The 11,992-nt window shown below is 58.7% G+C and overlaps 1 protein-coding gene across 1 annotated transcript; it reads right to left on the bottom strand.

Annotated features, from left to right (window-relative positions):
* Positions 1–192: 192 nt before the first annotated feature.
* Positions 193–5,858, bottom strand: REXO4 (REX4 homolog, 3'-5' exonuclease). The gene is made up of 8 exons (XM_075559846.1): positions 5,548–5,858; positions 3,819–4,177; positions 3,304–3,441; positions 2,938–3,131; positions 2,562–2,650; positions 2,285–2,359; positions 1,046–1,120; positions 193–820 (listed from the first exon to the last, which is right to left on the bottom strand). The coding sequence occupies exons 1-8, from the start codon at positions 5,746–5,748 to the stop codon at positions 692–694; spliced, it is 1,260 nt and encodes a 419-aa protein (XP_075415961.1). The 5' UTR covers positions 5,749–5,858; the 3' UTR covers positions 193–691.
* Positions 5,859–11,992: the final 6,134 nt, after the last annotated feature.

Genomic DNA, 11,992 nt, shown 5'->3' with positions numbered 1-11,992 from the left:
GCTGTGGAGCTTGGCATGCACTCCTGCCCACACTAATAAAGGCTAAGTCCCCACCCCCAGCATGCGTGTCATCCCTGTTGATGGGGGGGGGGGTGTCAAGGAGGGTGCCCGCCCCACCTCCAACTAGGCCAGGCCGAGCAGTCAGTGACCAACTAGCTGGAGGGAAGACCAGTGACCAAAAGCTGCCAGAGGTGCAGGAGGAACGAACAGCCGTTTATTTTAAATTAGAGGGTGGTGTGTAAGTGTGTGTGGGCCACTGTCCCTGCTCCCTGTGGCCGGCCACCAGCTTCTCGTACCCACTAGGTTCCCTGCCCCTGGTTCACAAAGACCTTGGGGCCTGGGCCAGGCTGGTTGGTCTGGCAGAGGTGGCTGGTAGGTGGTCTTTCCAGAGCCTTGAGCAGGGAGAGCAGCCAGATGTAAAGCACCCGGCCACACTCCCGGTTCCACAGGGGCCTGGGCTGGCCGCTGGCCCACAGCCCACTGGGTTGTGGCGCTGGGGGAGACGACGGCTAGCTGCAGGACAGCTGGGCACCATGACGACGGGGGGAGGCACCCTTGCTCATGGTTCTACAGTCCTTCCCGCCCCGGCCCCGCTGGGATTGGTATGGAGGTGTGGGCCCCGGCAGGCCCCTAGTCCTGCCTCCTGCCCGGGCAGACAGCTCAGCCCCTCCGGGCCCCTCGGAGCACGGTGTCAGCAGGCCTTGTGGCCGGCGTGGGTGTTGGGCCTGGCGCTGGGCGTCCTCTGCTTGCCTTTGGCGACACTCTCCCACTCCTTCCTCGCCAGGATGTAGAGCCGCATGGCCGCCTGGGCGTCCTGAATCTAGGGACACAGGCCGGCCGTGAGGGTGCCAGCAGGTGACAAGGCAGTGCCATAGTCACACAAGTGCCAGGCCCCGTGTCAGGGCGCCCCCCATGTGCCCTGTGCACGACCCCACCACAGGCAGGCAACCCCGCTGCCTGGTCAGGCAGAGGGCAAGGTGGTGCAGCCGCTGAGCTGAATTGGGGTCGGCCTGACGGCCAAGAGCCCTGAGAGGAGGGCACTCACCGAGCAGTGTTCTGACCGCTGCACTCTGAGGCCCAGGATCTTCTCGGAGAGCAGCTTCAGGGAAGGCTGCCCACTCTGTGGGGGGAGGAGCACAGGGAGGGTCAGCATCCACTCAGTGCTGCCCACTGTTGGCGGTGGTCCCTGCAGTGACCACGGCAGAGTCCCTGGCACCGATGCTCAGCTTGCCTTTGAACGCAAGAGCCCACGGCACTTGAGGCACGCCATGAAGCACGACAGGCAGTGTGACAAGGAAGGCTGTGTCAGCCCGGCTAGGTCGGATGCTGGCCCGAGTCACCCCCTCATCCACAGGGGGCTCAAAGCACCTCACAGAGGCCCCAGCCCTGACGCAGCTCATTGTTGGGGAGCACAGCCCCCCTGACCTCAGCCTGCTCTCATCCTGCTGGGCCTGGGTCCTGAATCCACTCGTGACCTCCAGCTCTCCGGACTCGGGCCAGTGGCCTGCCCCGTTGCCTGCTGGCCCTGGGAGCTGTCAGTGACCTGCCGACCTTGGACTCAGCCTCTGCAGCTCCTGCCCATCGTGAGGCCAGTAGCCTAACACCTGGCCCTGGGACTCGGACTTGCCCACTCCTACAATGCTGCGAGCTGTCGTCTGGCTCTCTCCACTGGGTGTTTGCTTCTCTGGAGAACTAGGCGTGTTAGGTGGGCTGTCAAGAGAAGCTGAACCAGACACTCCTCTGTAGGTAAAGAACTTCAGGTCAAGATGCGCCCATCAGAAGGCAGCCCAGCCCTGCAGGCCGAGGAGGCAGAAAGGCGTAGTGGGAGGCAGGGAGCTCGCAGGCCAGGCAGGCGAGGGCAGAGCCGCGTAGATCCAAGGGTAGTGAGAGGGTCGGGCTGCCCACTTGGGGCCGTCCCTGGACACAGGCACAGGGTCCAGCAAGCAGGAAGGCCAAGGGCCAAAGAAGGGAAGGAAGGGGTCCCCAGAGTCTCTCTTATAAAAAGGTTGCTCTTCCCAGGGAGCATGATCAGGCTGTGAGCTGACTGGCAGGCTGGGTTCCGCCCCTGCACAAGCGCAAGCTGACACCGTCAGGCAGCCACCAGCCTTTGGCAGGCAGTGACAGAGAAGCCCGAGGCAGAAACCGGGTTCCAGGCAGGGAGGCACCTGGCCCTCGGAGAACTCCAGCGTCTCTGGGTTTTGAGGTCGGAGTGGAACCCCGCTCAGAACGGCAGTCCCGGGAGGGCCAGTTGCCGTGAATCAGCCACCCCGGCCCGTGCAGCTACCTTGACCTGAAGCTTGAAGGGCTTGTATTTCTGCGTGTCACGGATCTTCTTTCTGGGGTGGTCCAGGAACAGGACCTGGAAGGGAGACCACCAGCAGGGAGCCCCACCTTTAGCAAATGACAGGGAGACACTGCCACACCCAGCCTGCTGATGTGACTCTGCTGAAGCCACCCTCCCAGCATGAAGGGGGAAGCTGGGACACACCCTGTGTGGCCACTCTGCTGCCTTGGGCAGCACCCACACGGGGGAAGCCAGCCCGCCCCCGCCACAGCAGGACCTTGAGGTCGTTGTGCAGCGCGTGTCCCACCAGGAGCCGGCCCTCGAGCAGCCCCGCCACTTCCCTCTGGACCACGGTGAGCTCCTCTCCTGTGGACCAAAGCGGGGTCTCAGGGAGCACCACCCACAGAGCTCCCAGTGGCAATGGGCCCCACCGGGCCCCACCCACCCATTCCCAGGGGCTGCTGTGTGACACCCCACAGTCTGTCTGCCAGTGCTTGTTCAGCCCCGCCCTGGGAGACGGGTCACAGGTCACACTGGCCGCTGAGCCAGGAGGGTGGAATGGGACAGCAGGGGACGGTTCCCATGGTGCCCAAGTCACCTGAGGTGAGACGGCCACCGGGGCTCCCCCTCCCCAGGGACGCTGCCCAACGCACCCTGCTGAAGGTCCTGGGGCCGGATGCCGCTAACAGCCGTCCTGTAGTCGGTCACGGGCTCTTTGGGCCGGATGTACTTGTCGTACACACACTTCCCGTGCTGGTTCACCAGGGACACTCGGGCGGCCACGCTCTCCTCGCCCGTGGGGCCCACGCCCACCATCTCACAGTCCAGGGCCAGTGCTCTGGTCAGGCTGCAGGGACCAGTTGCTGTGGTCAGCGAGCCCTGGCTACCACGGGGCCCTATCAAGACGGGAAGGCGTGCACCACCACGACAGGAGGCATGGGGCAGTTTGCCCAGTCCAGTGAGGGGCTCAGAGGAGACATGTCCTCCCTGCAGTCCACAGCCCCCCGCACCCTGCGCACCCGCTGAAACCCTGGTCCTTCTCCAGGCTGACACCGCTCCCGTGCTGACCCAGCCGCTTCCTCACTATGTCGGCTGCCTCAGGACCCACAGCGGCCTCGATGTCCTCAGGGTCCACGTCATCGAACCAGATGTCCTCCCTGAAAGGCAACAAGGGCGTGTGCTCTGGCTTCTGATGGTGGCCTGACCCTGCCAGCAAAGGTGACACTGGGATCTCCCCGAGGGCGCAGGGCAGGCCTGGGCAGGTCTACTCTGTCTGCGTGGCTCAGCCCACGGGTCCTTTCTGCTCCTTGAGGTGGAGACCCACAGTGACCTTGAGCACAGTGATGGAGGTCAGAGAGGGCCGGCTGGCCACCCTGGGCTCACACAGCCCGGCTGGCAGGAAGCAGGAGCAGCTGTCCAGCTACTGTGCAGGGCAGATCACCGCAGCCTGACTTGGGCCACCGATCTGGGGGAAAGCCACAGCAGCGCCAGCACGGCCCCTGCACGGCAGAGCCCCAGGCGGGCGGGCACTTACTCGGTGGGTGGGGCCGGAGCCCCTGCCCCTGCCTTCTGCCTCTTCTGCTTGCTGCCCTCCTGCAGTGGGGACACGGCCCCATTTGTCCTTGTCCTTTTCAGTGTCCCCTCCTTATCATGTCCTGCTCCGGTGGCCTGGGCGAAAGGTGCCGGCACTTTCTTGACCCTCACAGGTCCTGTGGGCTCAGAGCCCCCGCTGGCCTTCCGACCTGTGCTCCTGGCTGGCCTGGGCTTCTCGGGCGCCCCATCCTCGGCTGGGGCCGTCCTTCTGTTTGGTGGGGTAATTCTGGGCTGCCCTTTGGGGTTCACCTGAAAGGGACCCAGCGGCTTTTCGGCAGTCTTTGGTCTTTGTTCCAGCAGCTAAGGGGACCCAGAAACAAAAAAGCCCACGCTGCTTTAAGTCCAAGCACCAAACACCAAACCCATTCCGACTCCCAGTGCCCCTACCGAGGGCGCCCCAGGTTGTAAATCTCTACCAAAAAAACTCACTGCCATGGAGTCGATTCTGACTCACGACGACCCCGTCAGGACAGAGTAGAACAGCCCCACCTTGGGTTTCCGAGACCACAACTCTTTACCAGAGCAGAAAGCCTCGCCTGTCTCCTGCACAGCAGCCCGAGGACCCACTAGGCTGCAGACCCTGTACATAGATGCTCACAGCCCCAGCTCCCTTCTGAGAGCGGCTGTGGGTTTGAACCACTTGGCCTTGCGATCAGCTGCCCGATGTCCAGTCCACAGTACCACGGTGTGGCATCTGCACAACTGCAAACTCCTGCTCCTGGCTAACACACCAGTGCCCAGCCCTGGTGGCACAGCAGGTGGGTTGGGCTGACAACCAGAGCAGTACCTGGAACCAGGCCCCCACCTCACGCCTGAGGAGGAGGAGGCATTCCGCTCCCACAGGACGAGACGGCCAGCCCTGGGAACCTCAGCGGCAGTACGCCGCGGAGTTTGCTCACCCAGCAGGCAGAGAAAGGTGGCACTAAGCACTGCTGACTCACGGTGGCACTAAGACCACCATGACACCCCCCCCCCCCACGGCCACCAACTAGATTTCAACTGGCAGGGAGCCCACAGGACAGGTTTCTGAGACTGTCAGCGCTTTTGAGAGCAGGCAGCCTGGTCGTTGTCTTGCAGGGCAGCTGGTGGTCTTATTCATGGGGGTTACAGGCTGAGGCCCAGATGTGAGTCACAGGGCAGTGTCCACGTGTTTCAACAGCGGGACAAACAATCACTTAAATTAAGGAGCCCTGCGGGGTGGCGGATCGCGCTGGGCTGCTAACCACAACGTCGACGGCAGGGGGAAGCCACGAGCCAGCAGACGGGGCTTTCTGCTCCCCCAAGAGCTAGTCTCGGGAACTCACAGAGCAGCTCTATCCTGCCCAGAGTTAGAACCGACTGGGCGGCTGTGTTTTCCTTGGGGGTTAAAAACCCTGTACTGACACCAAGGGCTCAAGCAGAAAGCAAATGTTTTGAGAATGAAGATGGCAACAAAGGTACAAATGTTCTTGACACAATGTATGGATGGACAGATCGTGATCAGAGTTGTACGAGCCCCGATAAGCTGATTTAAAAACACACCCTGAACTGCGGCGAGCATCCTCTCCGCAGCGTACCCGCTGGTCCTGCCCCCCAAAGCCCGCCGCCTCCCCCGCGAGCCGCTCCTCCCAGACGCCCGTCTGCCAAGGGACCCCGAAACCGGCCGGCAGGTCCCTTCCGGGCCCCTTTACCCGCTGCAGCGCCTTCCAGTTCTGGGAGAAGTCTTGGGGCGCCTTCGGGGGCAGCACCACGAGTCGGGGGTCGCTCTCCGGCTTCGTGCTGGCTTCTTGCGCCTTGCCTTTCCAGAAATATCTCTTCTTGTTTTTCTTCCTGCTCAGCTTCTTCGCCAGCCCTGGTTCGGCGCGCGCGGGGCTGCTCGCGGCCTTCGCCATCCCGGGCCGGCGCCTCGGGACAGACCGGCCCCGGAGCCGTTTCCCCGCGCTGAGACCCGCACTCACCCGGCGGCCTGAAGGCGACGCACCTCCCGGGACCGGAAGCGACCCCCACGTGGCCGCGGGGCCCGGAACACGCCCGCTCAATCTCCGGAAGTGCTCTTCTCACCCACCGGCTGGAAACCGAGTGCGCACCTCTGGTTCCGCCCGGCCGGTTGTCGCTCCGGACGGAGAGCAGCGCTGGGCCCGGCGATCTGAGGCCAGATTGGCGTCGGCCTGGAGTCCCACGAGGTCCGGCTTGGGGACGCGAAACGTGGGCGCCGGAAGGGGAGCGGGGGGCCGCTATCGATGCAACCCCGCCGAGGGCCGACCGAGCGTGGGGGGCTTCCGGTGGTCCGAAGGTGAACCCCCGGCACCGTCCCCCTCTTCAACGATTGTAAATCAAATTCCAAGTTTTGTGGCACAAAGAGTGCACCCCCCCCCCAACACTCGCTCCTTTTAACTTCTGGTTGTAATTTGGGTGAACGTTTTCAGAGTAAATGACACATTTGGTGACAGCGGGTGCAGGCGGCACCGTGCAGCCCTCTCCCCACACCCTCCAGGCTTTGCTTCTGCCGCGCCCGTCCGGCCTTCTGAGCTTTGTCCGAGGCAGATGCTGCCCTCTTGGTCTGTGTGGGTAATCGTTGTAACAAGGGTGTACTTCCCTTGCTTAGGTACAAAAGAGACCCCAAGTCTCAACTATAATGTCATAAGAGGACAGACGAGGCAATGACACAGTCTAGAGGAGGGAGCCCATCAGCAGGAAGACACAATGGTGTCTGTCCCAAGTGTAAGGAAGAGCAGAGTCTGCTGAGAACCAAAGCTCCCCCTGTTTGCCCCCAGCTGACTATGAAGTTCTTCCCCAGGGTTGACCTTGTAAAGAGTTAAGCACAAAAGGGAAAGGATGCGCCTTTGTCAGAAACCAGCCCACCAAGGACAGGGACCACAAAGGATGACAATGACCAAAAATGACAGCCTGGAGCTCTCAGGACACTGGTTGATTGTGCAAAAAGAACTCAGCCTGTTTTCCACCCCACAGGGACCACACCCATCCTTCATTTCTTTAGAGTATGTGTGGTAGGCCCTGAGCTCAGACTGACACACTACACTCTTCTGCCTCAGGCCAGCTGCACCCAGGCGAGAGCCACTCACCTGGCCTCTTGACTGGATTGAGCCCCTTCTCTGAACACCCAAAGAGTTATGGAAATCCAGTCCCTGGAAGGGGACATGGGAAAGCAACGGAAACTTCCAAAAGCATGCTGGTGGCAGATTGATGCTTCACACTTGCAGGTGGGACTACAGAAGCAGGAGATGGGGGCGTGATTGTGACATGTGCATTATGCTAGGCAGAAGACCTTACCAGGTGGATTCAGGGCTCTCCAACCAAAGCAGGCAGAGGATAACCCATGACCATGAGACCCAGTTTCCATTTGGGGCACACCCAGACAGAGTCCTGGAAGGCTAGGCTGCCCTTCCCTGGACCGACTATTGGAGTGGCAGCAATCCACTCTCTGATGCGCCCTGCTTGAGGACCAGGCTATTCACTGCTGGCTCAACGGTCAGACCTACAAGACCAGTGGTATGCCTATAAGACCAGTCACGATGATTATTCAATTGTTAGCCCCTAATGCCAAAGAGGAGGCCTAGAAGTGATCAAAGAGGCGATCAAGACGCATTGATATTGTTGATTATTGGAGCGTGAAAGTTGGAAGTGAAGAAGGATCAATGGTTGGAAAATATGGCCTCATTGATAAAAATGACCCTGGAGATTGCATGTTAGGTTTTTGTAAGACCGGAAACTTATTAACTGGAAATATCCCTTTCAACACCATAAATGATGACTATACACTTGACCCTCCCCAGATAAAATACACAGAAATCGAACTGTGTACCTCTGGAAAGAGACAATGGAGAAGTTCAATACTATCAGAACAAGGCCAGGGGGCAATGGGCAGAACAGACCATCAGTGGCTCATATACAAATTCAAGTTGAAGCTGGAAAAAAAAAAGAAATTTAAACAAGTGAACAAGAGCCAGAGTACGACCTTGAGTGTGTTGTTGCAGTTGTTAGGTGCCCCCAAGTTGGTTCTGACTCGGAGCATCGCTACATAGAACAGACCAGAACACCTCCCGGCCTGCAGCACCCTAATGCTTGTTATGGTCGAGCGATTGTGGAAGCCATGGTCTTCCTCGTTTCCACTGCTCCTTTACTTGACCAAGCATGATGCTCCTTTCCAGAGATTGACCTCTCCTGATAACCTGTCCAAAGTATGTGAGACAAAGTCTCCCCATCCTTGCTCCTACGGGGCATTCCAGCCGTACTTCTTATGAGACAGGTTTCTTTGCTCCTCCGGCAGCCCGTGGTACTGCCAGGGCGCTTCAGCGGCATCATCATTCAGGTGCACCAGTTTGCTTGTTGTCCAGCTTTCGCATGTGTGGGCAGCACCTGGAAATGCCATCGTTTGCTCCTGAGCACTTTAAAGAGATGTCTTTGTAGCAGATTTGCCCAACGCAACACATCCTTTGGTTTCTTGGCTGCTGTTTCCACAAGTGTTCCCTCTGAATCCCTTAGAAATGGAGGCCTTTTCTGCTTATCACGATGCTGTTTGTTGGTTCATTTGTGAGGACTTTTGTTTTCTTTAACCCTGACTACTTCCTACTTGAATGTAAAGGCTGAATCAAGAGCAGATTTATGCATTAAACCCTAGCGACCCAGGCCAGATAAGTTATGGAAGAAATCAAAGGCATCACACATGAAGAAACCTAAGGGAAGCGACAGGAAGGAAAGAAAAGACCATCGTGGACTCTGAAACCTACGCGCAGTTGAACCGCGGAGACGCTGGCATGGGACAGCTGAGCAGAAGATCTTGAAGGGCAGCTCAAGACACAGCAGACGATTGCCACGGAATGTGCCAGGACCTGGAGGTAGAACACGAGAAAGAACGGACTCGCTGGACGTTTCTCGAGCTGAAAGAACGAAAGTCAGCATTCCAGGCTGGAGGGCACAGTTGAAGGGTCCCGTGGCTGTCCGGTGGCCTCGATGCACCGACTGTGAGGCTGGCCCAGGACCCAGCAGTGGCTCTTTCTGTTGTGCACAGGGTCACCGGGCATCAGCTGACCTGATGGTGCCTCACGACGACAAGGCGGGCAACATGCCGAGCGGCACAGGAGCATCCCAAGAAGACGGAAGGAATATACAGAGTGCCCAAAAAGGCACAGTCTGCCTTCAGTCCACCTTCAGCTGCTTTCCAAGTGACGCATCATGAAGAGCCTATAGTATCGAAGGAAGAAGGCCCGGCTTCCCTGAAGACATTGCTGACAAGCAAGGCTCTCAGAATTGATGGAAGGTCAGCGGGCAGGCTTAAGCCAGTGGATGGTGCAGCGTGGGAGGTGCTTGCCTGCCTGCACCCCCCGGAGTGTCTGTCCCAGAGAAAGGTGGTCGACACAGTGAGAATCACCGGGCATCTCATGAACCTCACGTGCAAAGGACCTTTGGCTGACGGGATACCAAAACGGTTGCAGCCACCCATCAGCAGAGCGGCCCCGCCAGACCTGCGAGCTGTCTTCAGAAGAGGGTGTATGGGGGGGGGGGTCATTTCTCATATCAGACGGCTGTTGACCGAAAGCGGAGAATACCAGAAAGATGTTTACCGGTGTTTTATTGGCTATGAAAGGCAGGCCACTGTGGGGTTGTGACACATTATGGCTAACATGACAAAGAAGGAGAATCCCCGAAGATTTAATTGTGCGCATGGAGAACCTATATAGACCCAGAGGCATGAGTTTGGACAGAGCATGGGGCTGCTGCTGCCGGGTTTAAAATCAGCCTTTCCCCATACCTGTCCATCCGCACACTGAACCGATAACCCAGGCGCTGTGGCCTGCCAAGAAGAATGAGACATCGGCTGGAAGGAAGGCTCACTAACCACCACGACGGGACAGGCAGATGACGCGGCCATGCTTGCTGAGGACAATGAGGACTTGAAGCACTTTTATTATCACTGCTTTATTACTCATTTCACTCGCCGACCGGAGCTGCAGTGTGATTGCAGCTCCGGGTGAAGAAAAGCAAAGCACACACACTGGGCCCGTCAGCAAGACCATGATCAGCGAGCGAGGAAGCGCTTGAAGCTGTAAGGAGCCCTGGTGGCCCGGTGGTTAAGAACTTGTCTGCAAGCCAAAAGGTCAGCGGTTCAAACCCACCGGCCCCAGTGCGGGAGAAAGAGGAGGCATTCTGTTCAGAGTTTCTGGTGACATGATTCACCTCAAGCAGTGACTGTACCTAACCACTGGTTCACAGAGTGACGGAGAGCTGGCCAGCTTTAAAGTTCTGTAAACCTGCATGTTGCTTTGCTGTGAGCCGGGAGTCAACTCCGGCTGTGCAGCAGGACAGAGCTGCTCCATGTCCTGCTCCATCCTGACCACCGTCCCTCTGCTTGAGCCCGTGTGGCAGCCCCGGTGTCGTAGCGCTGCCCACCCTGAGGGCTTTCTCGTCCACCCTTCTTGACCAGCACTCTCCTGCTGCCCATCGGCTTTCTGCCGGATGTCTCTTTTGGAAGTAGACAGTGAGGTCTTTCTTCCTTGTCTGGAAACTTCACTGAAACCTCACCACCAAGGGTATTTCACACGCTGGCAGGTGAAGCACCGGTGACCTAACTTACAGCAATGCACGAGCCGCTTCCATATGGCAGATGGACAGCCAGCCAGTCTGCCGGCACAAGCTTACCTCTTGCACACGTCTCCTCACCCTGGGCTCCCTGAGTTGCAGTGGCGTCTCACCCACACCTCTGGACGTTGGGGCGCTGAGTGTGTGTGGGGTAGCCGGCTGGGACCTGGCGGTGCTGGGACCTAGTGTGTGGGGCAGCGGCTGAGACCTGACAGGGTACCTGGGCGCGGCTTCTCCTGAGTCTCAGTCTGCAGAAGGCGGGCGGGCGTCCACACCGCCCCCCTTGTCCAAGAGTGCTTGGGACCACCGACATAAAATCACCTACCCCTACCCCCTCTGTCTATCCCACCTCATTTCTTCCCACAGCACTTACCCCTCCTCCCACTGGGCACACGCTGCCCCAGGACCCCCCCCCACCCCCCACCCCCGCACAAAGTACCAGAGAGGGATGGTCATGAGGTTCTGGGGTAAGAAGTCCAAATCAGGGTGTCGGCTGTGTGGGTTCCTCCCAAGCCTCTCTCTCAGCGTCCAGTGACAAGCCCGCAACACGATGCCACTCGGTGTCGGTTTGTTCTCTCGTGGCCACATTGCAGCTGGTGCCTGCCTGCGTTTCTTCAGCCTCTAGGACTGTGGTGACCCTGCATCACGTCCACGTGCCCACCAGCACACCTCATGGGAGCCCAGCTCACAGCACCCATCTCCGACTTCACCTGCATCCACAGGCACAGGGCTGGGGCTTCTTTCCTTCCCCCCAAACCCATGGCCACGGGCCCATTCCAGCCCTGCAGGACAGCTCCACAGCCTATCAGCATGACGGGAGTTGATTGCCACATCTTTCTCGCAGGGGGCAGCTGGTTGGTTTGAACCACCAACCTTGTGGTTATCAGCCAAGCACTTTAACCACTGTGTCAGCAGGGTTCCTCCTTCAGCCCCTAGTACTACATAGCGTACATATTCAGCCAGCCAAGCGGCTGGCCTTCCCACTGACAGCAAGCTCTGGGGGCAGAGGCTAAGTCAAACAGATGGCCCCTCACAACATGGGTGGGCCTGACCCAATCAGTGACCATGAGCTCTGGGGGCAGAGGCTGCCATCTGCTTGGTCTGTGCTGGGCTCCTAGAATCGGTCCAGCCTGGCTCAACCTGGTACTTGCAGAGTGAGGGAAGGAATGAGGGGTTCTAGCAGATGGCACAGGGAGGAGTAAGTGAATGACTTTAATCAGGTGGAGTAGAAGAATGAATGAATGACTAATAGAGGTGGGGTAAGGGAATGAATGAATGGTTTTCAGAGTAGGTGGAGGAATTAATGAGTGACTACTGGGTAAGTGGAGGAAAAAGTTAGACTAGCAGAGTTGGTGTGGAGGAATGAGTGAATGACTAGCAGAGTTGGTGTGGAGGAATGAATGATTCCAGCGGAGGACAGAGACTGGTGGTGAGGCGGGGAGGAGAACTGTAGTGGACCTCTGGGAGGCGGGGATCCCCATCATGCTGTGAGGAATGGCAGCCGCGTCCACCCTGGTAGCTCAGGAAGGGAAAAGGCCC

The sequence above is a fragment of the Tenrec ecaudatus genome, chromosome 10 (genome assembly GCF_050624435.1).
Source record: "Tenrec ecaudatus isolate mTenEca1 chromosome 10, mTenEca1.hap1, whole genome shotgun sequence".
Lineage (NCBI taxonomy): Eukaryota > Metazoa > Chordata > Mammalia > Afrosoricida > Tenrecidae > Tenrec > Tenrec ecaudatus.
This window is presented reverse-complemented; position numbering and strand designations above follow the sequence as displayed.

Bases quoted from the DNA above. Each gene is read 5' to 3' on its own strand.
- REXO4 (XM_075559846.1), bottom strand. From the start codon at position 5,748: ATGGCGAAGGCCGCGAGCAGCCCCGCGCGCGCCGAACCAGGGCTGGCG. The intron at 3,132-3,303 runs GTGCGCAGGGTG...TGGTCCCTGCAG, and splicing joins AAGGACCAGGGTTTCAGCGG to CCTGACCAGAGCACTGGCCC. The intron at 2,651-2,937 runs GTGCGTTGGGCA...TTTGGTCCACAG, and splicing joins GCCCCAGGACCTTCAGCAGG to GAGAGGAGCTCACCGTGGTC.